The sequence below is a fragment of the Scomber japonicus genome, chromosome 4 (assembly GCF_027409825.1).
Source record: "Scomber japonicus isolate fScoJap1 chromosome 4, fScoJap1.pri, whole genome shotgun sequence".
In the NCBI taxonomy this organism is placed as follows: Eukaryota; Metazoa; Chordata; class Actinopteri; order Scombriformes; family Scombridae; genus Scomber; species Scomber japonicus.
Window position 1 is genome coordinate 27,749,111 of NC_070581.1, and position 21,608 is coordinate 27,770,718.

The window sequence follows — 21,608 nt, forward strand, 5'->3', positions numbered from 1 at the left end:
TGTAGTATCACATTTGCTTAATCTGCACACACACCACAGTATAAAAACGACTTGCGGTTTTTGGGGGTGGACCATTTCTAGGAGGAGCAGTGAGCCTTTGCTCACTGTCTAGAAACCACACAGTGACTACAGGATTCCAGGAAGGAGTCTTTACAAAAAAGCGAATAAGTATGTTTACACAAATGCCACAACCATTCCTTTTCAGAGTCATTACCACCACTGTCATGCAGTCACAGTGGTGCAGAGGACTACATGACTAGTGACAACAATAATCCCAGTCCTTGTATATTCAACCCTCTTAACAAACAAAAAAGGTATTAATTGAGTCTCAATGCTTGCTCTGATATGTAATGACTTTCTTGGGTGGGAATTTTTCCAACCCCATTCATGTAAATAAAAAATTATATATATTATAGGTGGGATGGTACACTTAATTTACGTACCAACCAGTATCTCTAAGTACCTAAAACTTCAGGATGACAAAGGGATTTTGAAGACATTGTCAAAACTTGAGGGCAGTGCTGGGCCAAGCTATGAAGAACTCATGTCAGTAATGAATTCTGAGATACACACACACACACACACACACACACACACTTCCAGCTGCAGTCATTGATTATTTACATTTATATATTTCCATGTAGATGCAACCAAACATTATAGCTTGCTCTCTCCTCGGCCCACATGCCCTCATTCCCCTAAAATTCCCCTCCCACCAGAATCAGCTTCTTTCCTGCAACCTGATAAGTGTTTTTTTTTTTTTTGGTTTGAATTGTTGCCTTTTAACGAGAGTTTGCTATGATGTATCATAGAGTTGATAATGATATTTGCACTTGAATTGTTATTGCTCATGTAAAGAAATGTCTGGATTTTGTATTGTCTTTTTAAATGAATGGAATTGGTGTTCTTATTTTCTTGTAGCTTGTTTGTTCATGAAATGCTCACTCACCGTTTTAGTCTATAGAGATGATACACATAACATTATCAACTGTAAAGAAAAAGCAATGTACAGAGGTGAATGAAACAAGTTTGTACTTGTTCTTGCCCAAAACACTTATCGAAATAAACATACTGTACTTCAGCTTCATTTCACACATTTTAATGTCTATATAAATGAGTTTATACAAAGTTTTTTTTTTGAAATAACAAAATACAAAAATCGGTACATCATTGGTTTGCTTTAGAAGGAAGACATTTAGTGTAGCTTAAAGGGACTATATTTCCCCATCCTCCACCTGCTTGTTAATGGTTTACACTGCTTGGATTGAATATTGTAGTTTCACATTTCAGCTACCTCTACTTTCGCCAGTATGAGTATGATGCTAAAAACAAGAGGCAAAAAAAAGATTTTAAAAATAGTGTTGTAAAATCGGTGACTTGATGTTAGTTTTACAACAAGGAGTTTATAGCTTACCAATGCGTTGACAATAGGGAAGGCCAGGTGACCATCGCCCATTACCACCACATGTGATGGTGCTCGGACCACTCATCTTGTAACCACGCTTACACTCAATTGATATATTGTCTCTGTATTGAAACTTCTTGAGGTGACCTCGCATCCAGTAGGCATTGGCCACGTTTGGAGCAGGACATGTTATTTCTGTGAGGAAACAAAACTCAAGTTTTCATTCCATTCATGACACAAAACAATAACCTCTAAATAAAAGATTGCCCTTATACCAAGAATGTCACAAACCTTTGGGGGAGGAGCACTCTGGAGGTGGTGAGTTCCATGTCCCATTGCTTGTACACCATATGTAGGATGGTCCAGTCAGGGTTCCCACTTGACACCGATAGCGAACCGCAGTTCCGTATGTGTAACTTGAATCCTGTAGGCCTTCCCTACGTGCATTTGCCACTTCTTGAGGCTCTGGACATGTCACAGCTGGAAGAGGTACAGATGTTTTTGCACAGTTAAAAGAGAAAGGAAAATTAAAAAGCCACCTGACAAAGGATCCATGTATAAGTTCACTGCACCTTCACAAACTGGAATACGTCCGTCCCAGCCGTTACTCAGGCAGTTTCTGGTGTCCTTTCCCACAAGGATATACCTGATGCAGAATGTGTATGAAGTCACATTTTCAGTGATGAAGAATGCAAAAGCTTAAAGTGTAGTTAATAACCATATACAAGAAAGCAGCCTGTCTTCAAGAAGTTTAAGTATTTTCTTACCCCTCATCACAGATGGCTGTAGCAACATCTCCAAACTCAACTCCAGTATACATAAACTGTCCATTGAGAATTTCGCCCGCAGAGCCGCACATCCTTACTTTTGGGGAAGAAAAGTTTTTTATTGTAGATTAAGATATTACAACATTTTTTAAATCATCTGTCAGCACAACAGTAGAGAAGTCCTGAACCACTACTACCACACCATCAATACAACCATTGTTAAAAAAAAAAAAAAAAAAAAAAAGGCCTAAAACAGGTGCCCAAATCAACATTGATACACATTTCTATTGATAATGAAGAGATCCTTCAATGATGGCACGTTCAATTTAAGTGATGGATGACAAAATCCAGTCCTCATTCCATTAAAAACAAAACAAAAAACAAAATGCATTTAAAACATATTCAAAACTAATAGTTTCAGACATTAAATTAATTAAAGTTATTGTCTTTTTAGTGCTAAATTTCCTCTTTGTTACAATCCTACCACTGCAGCTGAAAAGGTAAACACTGTCCATCCATCGAGACACAAAGGAGGGGCATTTTTTACTAAGACTATAATGTTGAAAGATATCTACTGTATTTGACTCAGACAACTGGAGCTTCATGTTATAGTCAGATAAACTGTAGATTTTGTCCATCACTTACTGTACATTGTAAGCACATTTGAGGAGATATTTTAATAGCCAGTATGAACAGGAGGAATGATTACAGTAAGAAAACCTGTTCCAAATGTTCATCTGGGTGCGTGACTGTTTTAAGACCGATTTGAAAAATCATGAAACGGTCTTTTCAGGGTTTACACTGTAGTATCATGCATTAGTAATATGCCAAAGATTCAAACAAGATGTTTACTGGGTTGGTTTACCTGGAGGGAGTTAAAGCTCTGGTATATTGTTAAGAGGTGTTTTCACACTATGTTAAAAATTAAACACCAGTGGTTGAATAAAATATAGCAAATACAGTACATTTAAAAAACAAATTACACAAGAGCATGACTTGGAAAATGGTGAGTTACCAAATCATCTTGTGTAATATCCAAACAGCATTGGACAAAAGCTTGATTGTGGAAGTATGTAAGAGTTCTTACTTTCACATCTCATCATCAACCGTGTCCATTTTCCTTCGTTGCATGTACGATATCTGCTGCCGCCTGCTTGCATGTATCCAACGTCACACACGTAATGGACTCTGTCACCAGAAGCAAATGATGTCATCATAAAGTACTTATCAGCAAGGCCGGCGTTGTTGGCGTTTTCAGGCACACCACATCTACCTGCTGAATAGATTGACATTTTCCAGCCAGGAAAGTCAGTTTAGATAAAAAAAATAAATTAAAAAAAAAGTGGAGCATCTAGTAAAAATTAAACTGACCTTTGTTGTCAGGTGCAGGTTTAGCTTCATCAGGGGAGGGCAGGCACTGTGGGGGTTTAGGTTGCCACTGGCCGTCTGGCCCACAAGTGACCAGCTGAGCTCCATCCAGCTGGAAACCTGGACTGCAGGTGAAGGTCATGGTCTCTCCCACCTGGTACACAGAAACATATCCGCCACTCTTCACAGAGTTGGCCACAGCAGGACTGGAGCAGGTGGCCGTTCCCTCTGAAGAAATCAGAACAGTTTTTCTGTGAGGGTTTTTTTGTTTTTCCTCCAGAATAAAAAAAAAAATTTTAAATTAAAAAAAAAGGAATTAAAAGAAATTGTATGTTTAATAAGATTGACTTAATTTACATATTTAAGCTCATAAAAGTCCAGAAAAAACAAAATATGCAATCATCGCCAGAGTACGTGTTAGATATTCAAATACAGACAACTCCAATGAGACCATTTTGATGTCTGTATCACAAAAATAAATTAACCCTGCCTGGAGGAAAATGTTCATTATATAGGTTTTGATCACATGATTAATCTCCTTTTAAAAGATGGTTAAATGAATTAAGGGATTAACCAAATACCTTCATGTAAAGCTCAGGCAGTTGTTACTCATTCATAAAAACATTTCTCAAGAATGATTGAATCACGCGTGTTTTACATAGTTGGAGTACAGTACGTGTAATAAAACAGATTAGTCATTATAGAAACTATTTGACTGTTATATACATATGAGAAATGTGTTTTGTTTTTTGTTTTTTGGGGTTTTTTTTTTTTTTGGGGGGGGGGCATCTGGCTAGTGTGTTTCAGATAACTATCCAGTATGAATGCTGTGTTAAAAGTACCTTCACAAGTGGGGAATTCCCCAGTCCAGCCAGACTTCTTGCATATCATATAGTTGAGTCCTTTCAGAGTGTATCTGTTAATATGGAGATACTGTCAAACACAAACTCAGCAGTTTACAACAAGTTTTAGACAAGTTTATAGAAACACAACTCACCCATCGTTGCATACCGCATAAACTTTCTCTCCGATTAATGAATTCCCTTCATACTGGAAAAGCCCATTCGGGAGGTCGCCAGCATTGCCACATGATCTCTCTGTTGGAATCAAGAGTGAAATAAGAAAAAAAAGGGATTAGGTTGTACTGGAGTGCACTAAAGCTCATTAATGTAGTTTTGTGGGGTAGTGATGAGATTCAGATTAGGAAGACTGTATTACAACAGGTAACAGTGCCCTGGTATTCATCCACCTAAACAAAGCAGCAGAGTAAATACCAATTTCATCAAAAGACTAAAATATAAAATGTAACCAAATATACATATTTAGTAGAGTTTTCAGTATTTAAAAAAAACAAATCAATGGGGGAATTGCCCCATGGTGACTTGTGAAATTCAAAAGAAAGCTGTGCATTCAGGATCTTTATTTTTTTGTTAATTATTTTAATATATGCATTTAAAATAATGTTAACATTGTCGTGTGTTGTTTTAACATTGTGTGGTAAAGCCAAAGATTTCCACAATAGAGACATTAAAGTTTCTAATTAACTTCCTTAGCTCCAACCACATGAGCAAGTTCTGATAATATTAAAATGAAATGTTTTCAAGCACCAGATATTGTGCAGTCCAACTGTAACAAACACTAGAGACTCGGTTGAAACACAGATTTTTATTTATTTTTTAATATATAAACGACATTTGCTTTGGTTTGCGTTTCATATGCAATATATTACTGTCCACCAGTTCACATTTAAGTCTGGTTGTATAATATACAAATTAAAAAAAACAAGTGAGAACTCTTTGCCATGCTGTCTGATTTTTGCCCTAATAATAGTTTTATTGTGTCTTCTTACATCTGGTGCAGACATTAACTGAACATGCACATCTCATATGACCAGTAGAGGGCTTCAGACTGTTGGTGAGCCCATTTTAAATCTCTTTAAATCCTCACATCACATCAAGCTTCCCTCCGGAAAAACAAGGTTTAACTATACGTTTGCCAGCCAGGTGATTACTGAATTGGACTGCCAGTAAATATGTCAAGTACTTACTTTCACATTTTAGTGTGAGTTTGGTCCATTTTCCACCAACACACTGCACAGCACGGCTGCCTCTGGACGGAGTGAAGTCGTCATCGCAGTTAAAGTACACTTTCTCCCCGATGTTGAACCTCAGTCTTTGGGTGTACTTCTCGGCTAGTCTGGTGTAGGGATACTCCGGTGGTGGCCCACATATCTTTGAAACTTGAGCTATTTTGGAAGATAAATTACCATCAGTTAAAATTTCAAAACATTTATAATCTGTATTTTTGTTGATTTTTTGTGTGTGTTATTTACCTGAAGCAAGTGAAGCAAACAATAAGAACACAATATTCCACCAGAGACTCATGTTTGTCGGTCAGCGTTGCGCCCTGCGTAAAACAAATCCTTGAAGGCAGATCACAAGTGCCAACAGGAGGATCAGACGAAGCAATTTATAGAGGAGAGGCGGCACACCAGGAGCAGCCCAGGAGACCAGCTGATTGAAATTATTACAATCATAGACTTGACGACAAGGAGACAGTACAAAACAATACAAGGACAAAGATAGGACTGAACACACAGCACTGTGGTAAGAAGTAAAGACAGGATGGGAATATAGCTAGAAGCTAAAATATAGATTGATGGCACACTGGTTTGCCAACACCTTGGAAAGTAATTGTGACTTTACTATGAACATTGAATTGTGATAATCATTCAACTAAACCTTTATCTTTTCACTCAGAACCCTTTATTACAAAGATGGTGATCTGAATGAATTAAAATCATTAAATCATTAAGGGCTAAAAAGAATTAAATGTAATCCTCAACAGGCAAAACCATGCCCATAAACTATATGTGGTGCAGCGGTGTGCCAAACCTTGAATCCATTAAACCCAGATTAGACATTTCCAGTAAAGAATTGGGGTCTTATTTTAATTCCTATGCTATAAAGATGAAAGAAGGGCTTTTAAGACATTTAAAAAAGTGATAAACTTTTTTTTAAAATAGGGGGGATATAAGGTAAAAGAACAAAACTGTTATCTTCAAGCAACAAAACTCCCATCAGATTTCAACTTTTAATATTTAGAAATGAAGAATGTTGATCATATTGGTTTTTACAGTTTGGTCCTTTAATAAGACCAAATTACAAAGAGGGAATGGAGGACCACAACAAATGTTTGAGCACAATAAAGATTGTAAATAATTATATGGTTGTTTTTTTCACACCATTACTGCATTAGTAATTTTCATTAGTCAGAGTTTTCATTCTCTCTCATCAGTGTTTCTATGCTGAGATATTTTTGTCCTGGCAATTTACTGAAATTCTTGTAGCAGTGGGTCACAACATTGTTTTGCCAATCAGACAATACCACAATTTAAAAAAAACCCACCCAAACACTTAAATGGATGCATCACACGTAGCTAAGCACTGTTTTAAAGTTGTGGCTGCGCCATCTGTGCTACTTTGGAGGGGGTATGAGATAATTAGATATACTCCAAGGATTTAGTATTGAAATCCTATCATTTTGTTTTAATCACAATGGGCTAAAAAGAGAAAGCCAAAATTGAGCACTACATCCATAATATTGTCTTTCTTATTTCATAAATTATTCGACCTTGTCAAAACGTACATTACTCACAATGCCACTCGACCAACATGATCCAGGTGTGATAAGAGGCTAATATAGCCTCAAACAGAAATGTGGAGCATGTGGGAGCACGCTATTGGGGTTTGCTTTTAATAAGTTATGCATTTTTGGAACTTTTCCCTTTTTTTTGTGATATATTGGATAGTTTAACCCCTCACACGCTAATAAAAACTTTCCATCTTTCTTTGGTTGAACTGTTTGCAACTCATGTTAGCAGTATGCAACCTGTGACAAGAAGTTACACTAAAACATCTTTTAGTGCTTTTGGGGATCATGAGACAAAAAGGTTGGGAACAAGTATTTTACGAGATCGCAATGTGTTTTGGATGTAAAAAGCTTAATTTACAAAGTATCTAGTAACTATACAGTCATCAGAAGAAGGTAACAGGGGGGAAAGTACCATATTTTCCTCTAAAACAGAAGTGTAGTAGAAGTATAAAGCAAATACAGCTAACTGAAAACTGCATTGGACACAAGTAAATTAATATAATTGCCTCTTCCTCCCAGCGTTGATTTATTTTCCACACTTTACACACCAGGTAAGAACACAATGTCATCTCATTACGTCCCTCTGCCTCTGACACACAGTGATGTTTGACTCCTCACATTAATGATGTCGAAGTCCTGCCCAGACCTGAGCCATCATGGCCTGATAAAAACACCTTGATAGTTAAAGGTGCATTGTGTAGGATTTAGTGGCATCTAGTGGTGAGGTTGTAGATTGCAACCAACTGAATGCCCTACCCCTCACTCTCCCCTTCCAAGATTGTAGGAGAGCCTACAGTGGCTGCAAAATTGGTGGAAAAAACCCCACAACTCTTATTTTCAGATGATTATACACTGTTTAAAATATACCTATGAATATTATATTCCATTTCTGCCCAGTCCATTCTGCTAGATGCCACTAAATCTCACTCACTGCACCTTTAAATTTAAATGTAATGCACTTTTAGCATTGTTGACTGAAGAATATAATAAAACATGTCAAGTTAAATGCATCTTTTGTTCAGTATTTTTTCACTAGTAAAACAACTAAGAATGACACATTACATGCTTTGTTTTTCAATATCCTTTTTTATTTTAACATCTGCAATCAGCGTTGGAATTAATCACAGCTTTTTATCTGAGTTCACTCATTCAAGGATCATCTCAGACGTCAAAGCATCTTGCAGATAAAATTCCCATAAATACAACTGATTAGTTGACTCTTTCCTCTTCCATTTCCCCACTGACTCACTGTGCTGCTAATACCAGTAAAACTCAATTTGGAAACATTCAGTGAGCATAACGAAAATGTCTATTCCTAATTCAGAATTTTGGGTATGTCTATATTTAGTAGCGATCATGAGTGACTCAGTGATGATGTTGGTTTAATTGGTTAATAGGCTGCAGCATCGCATCAATATTTCAAACAGAGTGAACTCACCCATACAAAAAACAGTGACAGTCTGATTTGTCTCATCCATTTGAACAAAAATGAAATATTTATGTCAGTTAAGTTTTATATCCATGACAGTTTAGTTTAACATCACATGTCAGCATAAACATCTCTTTCGCCCATTGGTTACATAACGTGAAATAAACACAGAATTCAGGATCAGAGTGATCTTGGTGTGTCTGGCTCTTCAGGGACAGGAAGGCGACTCCCAATGATCTCAAAGTCCTTGGCCACATTTCTTTACCAAACAGTTTTGCTGAGGTCATGGTAATCATAAACACACTAAAATAGTTTAAAATCAACTTTATTTATTAAAACATGCGCAGCTGTGTGCAACATTAAAGCTTTTAAGACGTCCAAAATGTATTTATCAATCCCATGTCTCTTAAATACTTTTGATTAGTATTGTCACAGCGTTGTAATCCTTCAACAAAGGCACTTTTCCAAATGATTTCATTCCCAGTATTAAAATCAGTCATCTGAACAGATACCCACATGGACATTATGAAGGTAGTAGTTAACACACAGTATCTTTATTGTATCGGAAGTGCAGAAAATGTTTTGCTCTTCCTGATTAAAAACTAAACAGCATTAAACTTAATTAAAAAAAACAAAAACAAAATATTAAATGCTGTCGAGCACTTTGCATTTGCAATATTTTTGTTATAATCTAGCAGAGGACATATGTGATCAGCTTTAAGTAGGATGTAGAATATATTAAAATATAAAACATCAATTAGATGGCAAAATATACAAATAGGTATCATTAAAGGAAAGACTGGAATAATTGTCACAGAGACACTGTAGCTGCTGCACTTTAAAGACAAAACATTTCCTTATTTGGTAACATTTTACTTCAACAGCTCCATATTTTACATTTATAAGCAGTAATTAAGTATAAAGGGTTTATAACACACTGTAATGTAGTGTTAATGTACAATATTTTTCAACACGTATTTTGCTTTACTACAACTGTGTTTTTACTGTGTTGTCATTTATTATGTTTGTACACCAGCTGTCACCCATGGGTGCCCACAGTAGGGGATTTAACTTCTAACAACTACCTTATAGTGTGTGATAAACTAGAGATACGATTAATCAAGTATCAGATCAAAGGAAAAAGAATGAGCAACTATTTTAATAACTGAATAATCATTCTTGTCACATTTGCTGGTTCCAGCTTCTCAAATGTGAGAATATGATTGTTTTCTTTGTCATACATAGCAAACTTACCAATCTTTATGGACTGTTGGTTGGATATCTGAAGACATCAACTTTGACTATAGGACATTATGAACCTTTTCAATATTTGATGACATTTTATAGACAAAAGACTAATGGATTAATCAATATTAAGTGTTTCGCATTGCCTAAATAATTGCTAAAAGATGGAGAGGTTAAAGCTAAGTGTGACCCATTACCTTTTACAGCTTGTGTCTCTTTTACACAAAATAGATTGTATTTAATATGCTTAACTTAAACTTCAAAACAGTAGTATTCAACACTGTCAAACCATCGGATCAAAGATGCACAGGAATGTTTAAACAGCTTAAAGAAACAATCTGAGGACAAATTAAGGCTTATTTTAAGACAGGCACTCCCTTATGCTAAAACTGAAGGCAACAGCTTCTACTGAGGTATACAATCTTAAAATATACAATTCACATTCAACATTTCCTACATCTAAATACAGCATCCGACAGTTTACAGTATGAGGAGTGTGCTAGGAAGTAATGGATGGATTTTCAGAATCTCTTAACTACATATCTTAACATTATTATAGCTGAGGTGGTAGGCTGATTGTGCAAAGGCAGCACGTTGATGTATGCATAATATGTGCACACACACAGTAACACACACATATACCCTGTCAAACTAAAACCTAAGAGATAACATATGCAGGCCTTTAAAGATATTACATTCTGATAGATATTTGTGGCAAGAGTGTGCGTAGTACAGTGTTTATGAGTGTAATGGTTGAAGCTTGTCTGGATTTTACACTGCTGGTCCTCCCCCCCCCAACTGGTGATTACATCCATGTGGAGAAAAGCCTGGGATAGACAGCAAAATAAAAGATGTGAGGTATTTGAGGAGGGGAGCACAGATATTTTGTGTGGTAGATAAGAGCCAAGTGTTGAAAATACCTTTTTTTGTGCTTCTTTAATTTTGAATACAGTCGTCTGACTCTGCTGCAGTGAAACCGTTCAGAGGGTCCTGCGGGATGCAAAGGGAAGGGAGAGCAAATTGAGCCGACGGAGGAATTTCCACGTGTTTGTTTTGACTGGCAGAAATTGAACTTGAGCTAATATTAAAATGTGACTTCACGAGGCAGTGAAACACACCACTTTCTGTCCCTTCCAAGTTCTTAAAGTGCAGCAAGTAATAAAGGTCATTTCAGGTGCAGCAACCTACGCACTTGGAAAACACTACAAAATCTAGCTCTGCTCATCCAAGATGCTTGTGAAGGGAACTGTGTTGTAAAAACCCACATGGAAAAAATACAATGTCACTGTTTTTCATATTAGGCCTCTGATCTGTCAACCTGTCAGAAAATCAAATATTTTGTTAACTGAATTACTTTGAAGTTTGATTTTCATTTTTTAAATATTACTTTTACAAACTGACTTTAAAACATACTTTAAAAAAAAATCCCCCTATCTTATAAAGAGTTATATTCACAACACGGACCTGGCTTTGTTGCAACTCTGCCCCCTCAGACGCCTCAGAGAACGGCATGCTGGGTAAAGTGGGAGCCTGTGACATATAGGCTTGTGGGGGGTTGCCCATGCTGTAAAGACGACGACGCTTAATCTGGTCTTGGCTGGACAGCGGAGTGAAGCTGTTCCTTCGGTGGAAAGCTGGTGGAACAACATCTGTTTGGACTTTATTCTGGTCAGAGAAGAAGAAGACTGTGAGTGGACTGATTAACACATGCTCTTTATGTCATACGTCATTTATAATCACTCCTTGGTCTGTAATCACTATGCTCTGCGTAACTGACAGTAAGAAGATGAAATAAGAAAAAACAGCTTCTGAGACAAACAGCCATATAAAAACCTTTGTTGTGGCTGATGTCAGCAGACAGGATATTTCACACCCCATTTAACAAGAAGTTTCTCAATGTCACTGAATGTCTTTATGTGCTGACACCCACTCTGTCTAGAACTTGAGGTTGGCACTAATAACAAAAAACAATACAGCCCGAGAACAGATACGTAGCTGGCTGATTAGGAAATAACAAATGACAAAAGGAAATGTTGTGCAAGTGTCATGGGACTCCCTGATAAACTGAGTATGAGTTTGTGTGGGATTACAAGTTGGCTTACTAAATTAAAGCCGCTCAAAAATGAAATGTTCGGATCAAAAATGGATCAAATGACTACATTACAGTATAATGTGAAAGGTGTTGCTCTTAGAAGTGCACACAAAGATTTTGACCTGACTCAGTAGTTAAGTGTTTTGGTGTTGAATGTTTTTGTACTGCCGACCACAAGTTTACGGTTTTGATTTATTCTCACCGCTCTAATCAACATTGTTTCCAGATGCAGGCAGCTGTTTTCAGCTAAAAAAAACCCCACAGCTACCTACCCAGCACCCAAACACAGTCCCACTGATTAAACTTTTTTTAACCTCAGGTAGTGCATGTTTTTATAATTAGTGGGTTTCCTTTTTTTTTGTCACGTGCATGCACATGAGGATGCACAGTCCAGCCAATGGTTTCACACTATCCCAATGATCTAGGAGTGGCTGTAATGTGGAAAGAAATACATACACGTGCTGGCAGAGGCAGGGAAGAAGAAACTAGTAAACAGGAATGTAAACAAGACAGGATTTTAAAAAAAAACCCTATCAGCTTTGCTACACTTTTGATAAGGATGCACACAACAATAGCAAGACTCAATGTAAACACAAGTGTAGTTATGAGAAAATTACATAGGGCACCTTTAATTTTGATTAATTACCTTTGTATGCTCAAATTTTCCATTCTATTTACATTAATTTTATTTCCTTTATTTTATCTTCTTTCATTCATTCACTTTTATGAAGCTTAAGTCTCTTTCGATGTGAGAACCGTGAACAAAATCACAGTTTAACTTCCTGATTTTTTGATGGTGATGACTGAGGTGTCATGGGTGATGACTGTTTACACATATATGATGAATTATGGGCACTGTAAAAAAAACTGTGGTGATGGTGTTTAGACCCAAAGATTAGATCATTTCTATCATTAAAGTGATGCACAAGCTTTTGTCTCCAGCCATTTATATCACTGTGACTCATTATATGGCGGACAGCCCTAGAAATCCATTAACAACCTGCAACTTACAAAATACTATAGCTTTAGTTATTGCAGGAACTCAAAAATAGGAGCACAATTCCTCTGTTCTCGCCTCACTGCACTGGTTACCCATGGTGTAAAGAGTTGACATTTTATAGCTTGTTTCTAAATCACTGAGCAGCTTTGCCTCATCTCACATCATCAACCTTTCTCCCCCTTAACACCCCTGCTTGTACTTTAAGGTCTGCAGACCAGCTGTTGTTCTCTGTCTCCAGGACAAGGCATGAAGCACCAACAGGTAGCTGGGATCCACAACTGTGAAATAACCTCCCATTGAGAATCAGACAAACGAGTTCAGTAAGCTAGTATTCTATTTTTATTTCTGTTTTCTGGGGGGGTTTTTTGTCTGTGAAAAACTTGTTTATTATCATAATTATTATTACTACAATTATTATGTAATGGTAGCACATAATAACACCTGCTCTGGCATTGTTTAAGGGCTTCAACAAAACACAGTGTGTGAAATTAACCTTCTCTTTATCATTTTTTTCAGGTATAAAGACAGAGGTGTTAATGTGAAAACCGGTAATTAAGGGTGTATCTACATCTATTCATGGAGCACTGTGTAAGTGGAAATCAGGCGTATGCACCTGCATCCAGTTTGTCAATGATACACAGATTTTTAGTCATGAACTTTTATGTATCTGGCCTCAGGACGTTTGACAGAAAACAGGATATCAGGCTCCTGAAAGCTGAAACAGCAGTGTGTAATTTTGTTGAAATTAAAAATAGGACTGGTCAGAGGAGTTTGTCCAGTCAAGACTTTAAGGGTTGATCTTTCAGGCCACACACACTATTTAAACAAGATGGACATCAGTTGCACGTCAGAGATAACTGAAAGCATGTTTATAATACAACATAATAAATACTAACCAATGGTCTGTCCCTGTGAGTGTTGACAGCCTCCACCTTCAGGTCAAACATGTCGACTTTACAACCTAGAAGACAGAGACAGCGGGAGAAATGTCACAACCCAACAAAAAAAAAAAAAAAACTGTGAGTGAAGTTAGGTTGATTCGAGGACAGTATAGTGACTTACCATAAGCTACAGGGGTGAGTTTCAGGACAGTGTGCAGGGGACACTTCAAGTAGGGTAGATCATCTGTGCCAACAAACATAAAAAAAAACTTGAGACACTCTGTGCTGTGGTTATCCAGTCATGTTTTTGTTTCCCTGCATATGCAAGAGGAATAACACACCCCTCAGTGCAGACAGCTTACACCATGCTTTATGAAGGAGAATGCATGATTCTGTATTAAGACTGCAACATGTCCCATGAAGAGATGCAGTGGGGAAAAAATGACATTCAGTGCTGCACCCACTGCGTTTTTGGTTTCTTCAACCATCCAAATGTGGTTTTGCCTTCAAACAGATGCTGTAGCAGTGACCACTTCCTGTACTGACTGGCAAAACTCTCCCTCTGCCCACACATAATTATGGCTGTGATTTTGAGCAGCATTTTCCACTATAACCACCCTGTTGTTATTTAGGGTTTTTAAATTTCACACCCATTTCCACATGTGTATAAATATTATGAGTTTATGTATGTCTTTAAACCATATATGCCAATACAAATTTTCCACATGTGGTTCAGCAGAAAAGCCTGAGTTAACTATCAAGAACTCATCATTTTTCAACAACCAACACAAATAAAAGGTTATATATTAAAATAGTATTTTCTTTTTTAAATGAGTATCAACACTTCAAACTTATGCAAAAGGCTTCATCAGTTCTACAGTGCGAATGACTGAATATTCAAAAAAATATTTCAATTTATAATATCAGAAATTGTGCTGCTTAAAAATAGCCAGAATGGAGTCTGGAATTTAAAGTGGCACTTCTTTTTTGATAGTGTTTTCTTGATAATCTGGTCTCAGGGAGAATTTTGTTTATTTTGTGAAAAAACAGTTTAAAGTTATCAGGTTGAAAGAACTGAAGGAAAATTCAAGAGTGTTAGTCTACAATTTTTCAGGAGCTATAGTCCAGTGTGTGGAAACTTAAAAACCAGCTGTACTACATCTGACCTCAATATAGTATCACACAACCATCTCTTTGCAGTGTGCGTTGACCACGGTGTTGACTTTGAAAATGCACAAATTCACGAGTTTAGCTTCTGATTCTTCTCTTCTCTCAGATAATGTTCACCCTGTTAACTGCAGGCACCCACCAATAAATCTCTACTGCGGTTAAAACAGTATTATTCTGAGAGGGTCTTTGGAGTAGCTGGCCGGAAGTTTAGGATTAAGTAATGCCTCAACCACCTGACCAGCCACTCACCTAGACCTAATCCTGTTTATGCCAGTTAAAAACATTTCAAAACAAGGCTGGATGACACCTATAACATACCAAATCACAACTAGTTGGAGTGCACTGAAGTTTGTGTGATTGTTTGGCAATCAAGAGTTAATTAAGATATCCAGATTGAATGAGGGGGCAGCATGGTGCAGCACTGTGGTTAGCACTGTCATGTCACAGAAAAATAGTTAAAAGCATTAAAAGCAGATATCCACAGGGCATGCACAGAAATTAATTTGAAAAGCATATTTCAAGGTCACAAAAATGCCTAAATGTGTTGCATGTGACATTCTCCAAAACATGTAAACAACAGATGTCTTATACTTGTTTTGTCGTTCTGCTGATTGGAGTGGAGCAGTTTATGTTTGTATCATGAATGCAGATGTTTTTCTGTCTCATTTGTTGTTAGTGTGATATACTGGGCTATAGGTGGTACTGAATATCTCTCCAGTGTATCTCCAATACCCTGCTCAGAAACATTCAAATTACCTCTTTTGACATTATTAAAGAAATGTCACTTATGTAAATTAACCATATCATTTTTACATGATAGAAACAAAACATTGGCAGCATATTCAGACTTTTGGGACCCATCAGTATACCATATAAACTTCTTTATAACGTAAGTCATAGTTGTGGCATGTATCATGTTTCTGTTCATGTTTTTAACCTGCGCTTTTGTCCAGGAAGTAGGCGAGAAGGCAACGCATGACGGCCTGATGACAGATGACCAGCACGTTGCCCTGTCGCTCCAGCTCCATGATGACTGGCTCCAGCCGCTGAACCAGATCCTGGTAGGACTACAGAGAGCAGAAAGGTACATATTAAGTTAATGCTGGCTTTGGTTCAGGTTCATTTAGCTTAGTCATCAAGTCTTTTGGTATCCAGTTTATTTATTTTTTTGTGAGATATATGTCAAAAAACAAAACAGAGCCTAAACTGTTGGTTACACTTTTACTCCTTTTTTACCTCTCCTCCAGGATAGCGGTAGTGATACTTGTCCTGGTCCCTCATCGCAAACTCCTCTGGGTATGTTTCCTCAATCATTTCATAGGTCATCTCTTCACACACTCCCTGAAACACAACCAGTTAAACACTTAACACTTATGACCGCCTCTCTCTCACTAGGGTGTCTGTCATTTCAACGATACAATACAGAACATACAGCATCTATTTCGTTAAGGATCTTCCACTGCTCGTAGGGAACGCCCAGTTCCTCTGCCGTCTGAATGGTGCGTCTGAGCTGGCTGGTCCAAACTTTCAGGTCTGACAGACGGTGTTCTTCCACAAAACCCTTCAGTGCTTCTGCAAACTGACAAGAGATCATAGAAGGAAAATGTTATGTTTTATTAACTGACACCTAAGCACAGAACGGTAGTTTCACAGTAGATAAAATGAAGTAATTGTTCCCATAATGGCAAAAATGTGTTGATTTGTAGCTGCAGGATTTCGTTGAAGCCCTCTAGAAAATGTGCATCTGCAGCGTACAACCTGAAGTGTAAGTTTAGAAATAAGAGCGAGACAATTTGCTAAAGCACCTCTTTCCCTCGGTCCGACAGCTCAGAGTCTCCCCCGATGCGCCCCAGCTCGTTGTGATGGCTCTCTCCGTGTCTACAGAGGTAGATGGAATGGGAGTGTACGTGGATATTCATGAGGTAGTAGACTATTTTACTCTGGATGTAGTCCTGCACCCTGTTGACCAAGAAACGACGGCCGACATTGATGACCTGGATGAAGGAGAGGTTCCTGTAGGTCAGAGCAAAACAAAGACAACAGAAAGTGAGTCAATCACACATACATGGCTTAAGCAGTTAAAAAATACACAAGATAAGGAAAGAATATCTTGCTGTTTAGGTTGTAGTCTAAATATTGATATATTCAATTTATCTATCCATCGATCTATCTAGTAGCTAGATCAACAACTGTTCCTCCTCTCTACAAACAAAGATCTTAAATACATTTACAGTTTAGCCAGATAAGATGATCAGTTCATTTATAAAGAAATCAAACAAACCACCCACAGTTGAGCCTGTTGGCAGAAGTTTAAAACATTACGAGCTTTGAATCACTGATTTTCCTGGAAGCACAAAGGACTGACAACAAGACAAATCATTTCTACTTTTGGATTTACCGCATATCAGCTCCACACATCTAAACTCAGTAAACAGAAGATGTTAAGCATCTGTATTACAGATGAGAGCCTGTTTCCCCCTGCTGGACGATTTGTGCAAGTACATGTTCTTGATAAATAATGTCAAACAATGAGGATTTTGACAGTTTGGCCTCTAAATGAGTTTTGCTTTAATTGTTTTAGTGATGATGAGAGGTATTAAAAAAAATGTCAAGACAGAATAAATACATATGAGGAAATGTAACTAGTGTTGTCTGTAACAAAGTAACTTCTTACTTGTCATGTTCGTCTGGATCTAGAGGCTGGTACGTCACTTTATAGCATTCTATCCTCTTCAGAAAATCCTCCATGACGGATTCTCTGTCCCTCTCTGGGTAATCTGGGCTGGACACCTTCACATCCTTTTTTTAAAATAGACATTTGTAGAGATGACTCACTGCAACTTCTACTAGTTTGAGGGTGCTCAAAATGACATTTAAAGGCATAAATGCATTATTTACCATGATATTTTCAGCAATGACATCTGGGTCGTCACATATTGATTCTACAAAAAACACCTAATGACAAAACAAAGACATCCATCTTTAAAAAGCAATAATTAATATATAAATAAATGATTAATTCAATAAGCAGTGTAAGTCTGACCTTGTATGAACTGTTCTTTGCAAAATTGAGGATGAGCTCCCTCCTCTCTCTGGTGGTGTTAGTGGCATCAAAAACCTGATGGTCAACATGAGATATTCAGGTTAAATCAAATGAGACTTATATTGATATTCAATAGCAGAAAGGTGTTCAGCTTTCTGTGTGCTTACAGCAATCTGGCCTCCTTCCTCATTGAGATAGGCCCTGACATCCTGCAGCGCCACCAGAGCGCACTGCCTGTGGAACTCAAAGTCATTAGCTATTTGAATGAATCCTGAACACATCCTGTGCTGGGGTAATTTTAGCCCTATTTGTTTAACAAAACACATGCAGTCAAAACAGGCATTAGCTTGGTCAGCCTATATCTGAAAAGCAACCAAGCAACCCTGACATCCAACAGTGTGCTTTGTAAACGTCACTGTGTTTATATTGGATTTACAAATCACGACATTCTACTCCACCAGAGATTAATACCGGGAGTAACTCTCTTACTCACTTTCTAATCTCCATGGCTTCTTCATTGTCATGCCTGAAGAAGTCGTAGGACTTGTACGACTTCACTGCCTCTCTCCTATAAACTCCGAGGTTGAACACTGCAAGACAACCAAAAGGAGAGAGAGTCAAAACAAGACATGAAAAAGCAGAGAGAATGATTACAGTATGTTCTGTGTCGAGGTGGTGACCTTTATCTCAACTATGTTTGCCAAACCAGTTCTCCTTCGTTCCAGGTGGTGATATAATCGTACAATGGTAAACAGAGTCATGCGATAGGGGTGTTGACATAAACACAATTGCTAATTACATCACCTTTGCCTCAAGCACAATATTTTCACTAAAGCAGCATCTTAGAAAACTATCACAGTATTCATAAAAGGTATCACTTTGCCACCTTGATTTGAACTGGATACAAAAAATAACAAAATACTTCCTTTTTAGACTCTTCTGCTATTTCATAATGCTCACATTATTGCATTTCCTGTGGACAGTTGAAATTCGAATGTGGCTGAAACTCAAACATGTGTTGCATCTGTACTGACCCTTAGTCGGCACTCCAATCCAGTTGAGGTAGCGTGTCAGCTTCTTTGACATGTAGGTTTTCCCCCTAGCGGGCAACCCAATCATCACTATCACAGTTGGAGAATTGGTCATGTAGGAGGCCCAAGCTGCAACACACACACACACACACACACACATACACACACACACACACATACACACACATACACACATACATACACACACACACACACACACACACACACACACACACACACACACACACACACACAGAGAGATTATTACAAGGAAACTTTATGATCTACATAACTGCCACACACTGTTTTACTTTCGGTTATACTTTAAAAACATCCCCAACTGTAAAAGCAGAATCTAAAATGTCCAATTTGTAGTTTACACTGACAGCAACAACAATAAGGGTTGTGAAATCATCCAATGTCACCCCTGCAGTATCTATCTACCAGCTGGTCAACGTTTAGTTTAACATTTCCGTCATACCAGCGTTGTCATTCCCTGACATCTGGTTAATGTTTCTTGAAAGTCCTGCTGCTGAACAACCCAGTCAGCTGGAACATGAAACAGAAAATATGTAAACTGTTTTTTTTTTTTTCTCTGTCCTTTTTCTTTCAGTGTCCTCTAAAGACCATCTTCAGCTAAGGGAACACAAATCTGTCATAACAAAGACCTGGCGAGACCAGACTTGACTCAAGATTCTACCAGCAGATGTCTGCAGGCAGGAATAGTTTTGTGTTGAAGGCTCATTTAAAAAGGAATCATTTTAGATCCATCCTACATTCCTAATAGTCTGATGCCTGATAAGTACTAATTAAGTTGAGTTCAGTAACATTTCTACTAGCTGACTCTGAATGTTGACCTTGTTCATTACAGTGCTACAATCCTCCAAAAGGTATGTACCCACCCTCGCTGCATACATACAAATGATAACAGAGGGTGTGCCACAGTTGACATTTGATAATCAGTGCCTGCAGAAACCTTTTCAGAGTGATTTAAAGAACCATTTCACAATTTACAGCATGATGCGATGGCATATATTAAGTTATGTAATAATTAAGGTTCAGTAATTAATACAGAACAGATTAATGCCTCAGATAATGAGTCAACATTTCATCTTCAGGGCAGAGCTGCCACACAGAAGACGAACAAACTACTCACAGCACTTCTTCTCAGTGGCTCTGAGGTCTGTCCTTTTGGCTTCTGCTGAGCCATCTGAAGCAGCTGCAGGTCTCTGCTGCCTTCCAGCCATGGCGGGTCTGATCTGCGTCCTGCTGTCCTGTCACGGCTGGTCTGGGGACACTGACCTCTATTCACTGGCAAGACAAGGTCAGCATCTCTGCGTGGAGGACAGAACAATGATGTATTAAACGTATGATGATACAGCAGATCAGATACAGTCAGATGTGATGTTCAGATTTAATATGATATGATAACACTGTAATATGTTTTATGCAGAAGACAAACAGAAATATTTGGTGGACACTGGTGGAGACAATTACCAGAGGAAATAAAACTACCTGAATAATCTGTAGGCTCACACCAGTGTTAAAATCATTAGTCAATTATTCAGTTAGTTAATCTACACAATATATCAGCACATCACTTCCACTATGATAAACTGGCTTTGTTTTATATCATAACTTTTGCTGGTGAAGGTCTAACTTTACTCAGTTTCATATCATTAGAAATTAATACTTTTGGTTTATTAGTTCATGGTCAATTTGAGACTTCTCTGAAGGCTCACCTTGACGAATTTGTCAAAGTGGTTTGACATGTTTTGTCCTTTGATAAAAGTTTTTTTATGCATAAATGAAAATGACTTTACCCTCTTGACTCATCACTAATTGTACCAAACATATACCCTCCAGCCCTGCACAGGACTATTAATCATTAATGCATGGTTAAGGTGCAAGCCACAACTCATGAGCCAAGTAATTAAACTACTGGTTAATATTTCTGCCTTCGTCGACATGGAAATGTAATACCTACAGGGCATATGTCTCAAAAACAGTCAGAGAGCAGAAGTTGTATCAGTGAGTCATCCTGTGATATATACAGTGGAGCTGCGGCTGCTACATTAATACACAGGTTTCACTCTCCTGGCCTACAAACTTCATCACTTCAGCTTTCGTGAGAGGAAGTGTTGTCTGAAAATAACAATAAAAATCGTTGAAGCAAAGCAGGGTTGCAAACCACAAGATTATAAACTTACCTAAACGACAGCAGGTGCCGGCCGATATTCGTTTTTTTCTTTGCTTTTCTTTTCTTGCAGTGCTGCCATCAGTTCATTCGGCCGACTGACGCCAATGTTTTTTCCTAGGACGGTAAAAACATGACCCGCCCTTCTCTGCTTATGATTGGCTAATACTCGTTGCCTTCGTTGGTTGAGTTTCTGCATGAGGACTATGATTGGTTGGAGTCAAGGTTAGAATGTCAGGATAAGCCAATCAGAGGAAGAGTAGGGCGGGTCATAACTTCGTCGTCCTAGGAAAGATAAAAAATCACCCGCCACAGACACCTTCTTC

General features: G+C 37.9%; 2 protein-coding genes across 2 annotated transcripts; both read right to left on the reverse strand.

Moving 5' to 3' along the window:
* Nucleotides 1-1,296: 1,296 nt before the first annotated feature.
* si:ch73-217n20.1 (complement receptor type 2) lies at nt 1,297-5,924 on the reverse strand. Its single transcript, XM_053318032.1, has 11 exons — nt 5,873-5,924; nt 5,588-5,785; nt 4,538-4,637; nt 4,383-4,456; nt 3,544-3,768; nt 3,260-3,445; nt 2,173-2,269; nt 1,978-2,051; nt 1,697-1,885; nt 1,415-1,600; nt 1,297-1,322 (listed from the first exon to the last, which is right to left on the reverse strand). Exons 1-11 carry the CDS (start codon nt 5,922-5,924, stop codon nt 1,297-1,299), a joined length of 1,407 nt encoding a protein of 468 aa, XP_053174007.1.
* Nucleotides 5,925-10,634: 4,710 nt separating this feature from the next.
* On the reverse strand, nt 10,635-21,367 carry LOC128356892 (6-phosphofructo-2-kinase/fructose-2,6-bisphosphatase 2-like). Its single transcript, XM_053317070.1, has 17 exons — nt 21,296-21,367; nt 20,242-20,419; nt 19,089-19,214; nt 18,548-18,644; nt 18,222-18,288; nt 18,055-18,129; nt 17,910-17,966; nt 17,686-17,810; nt 16,817-17,024; nt 16,444-16,590; nt 16,248-16,352; nt 15,949-16,078; nt 14,023-14,085; nt 13,857-13,921; nt 11,333-11,533; nt 10,791-10,858; nt 10,635-10,696 (listed from the first exon to the last, which is right to left on the reverse strand). The coding sequence occupies exons 2-16, from the start codon at nt 20,330-20,332 to the stop codon at nt 10,805-10,807; spliced, it is 1,611 nt and encodes a 536-aa protein (XP_053173045.1). The 5' UTR covers nt 20,333-20,419; nt 21,296-21,367; the 3' UTR covers nt 10,635-10,696; nt 10,791-10,804.
* Nucleotides 21,368-21,608: the final 241 nt, after the last annotated feature.